The sequence below is a fragment of the Apaloderma vittatum genome, unplaced genomic scaffold (assembly GCF_000703405.1).
Source record: "Apaloderma vittatum isolate BGI_N311 unplaced genomic scaffold, ASM70340v1 scaffold29467, whole genome shotgun sequence".
Taxonomy (NCBI): domain Eukaryota; kingdom Metazoa; phylum Chordata; class Aves; order Trogoniformes; family Trogonidae; genus Apaloderma; species Apaloderma vittatum.
In genome coordinates, this window is record NW_009724990.1 from 1,323 (window position 1) to 1,545 (window position 223).

The 223-nt window shown below is 57.4% G+C and overlaps 1 protein-coding gene across 1 annotated transcript in view; it reads right to left on the reverse strand.

The window, feature by feature from the left end:
- FBXW5 (F-box and WD repeat domain containing 5) overlaps window positions 1-150 on the reverse strand; it is a gene marked incomplete at its 5' end in the record, with an annotated part of 1,021 nt that extends 871 nt beyond the window's left edge. The window contains one exon of the mRNA XM_009872747.1: window positions 50-150. Coding sequence (XP_009871049.1) covers window positions 50-150 — 101 coding nt within the window. The remainder of the gene's footprint in view (window positions 1-49) is intronic.
- Window positions 151-223: the final 73 nt, after the last annotated feature.

The following is a 223-nucleotide window of genomic DNA, read 5'->3' on the forward strand; positions in this document are numbered from 1 at the left end:
CCCTGCGTGTTTCTCCCAGAATTCCAGGAGCAGGTCTGGGGAATCATACCGGCTGCAGTCAGCCACCATGACGGTCCGGATCGTGCTGGCGTTCAGGTTCTGGATTTTGAAGAGTCTCTTCACTACGTTCACATTCTCAGACTCTATGCCCTGCAAGCAGAAGGGAGAAGTGAGCAGGAACGACCTCGCTGGCGGGGTCGCTCCTACAGCTCGCACCCAGAGC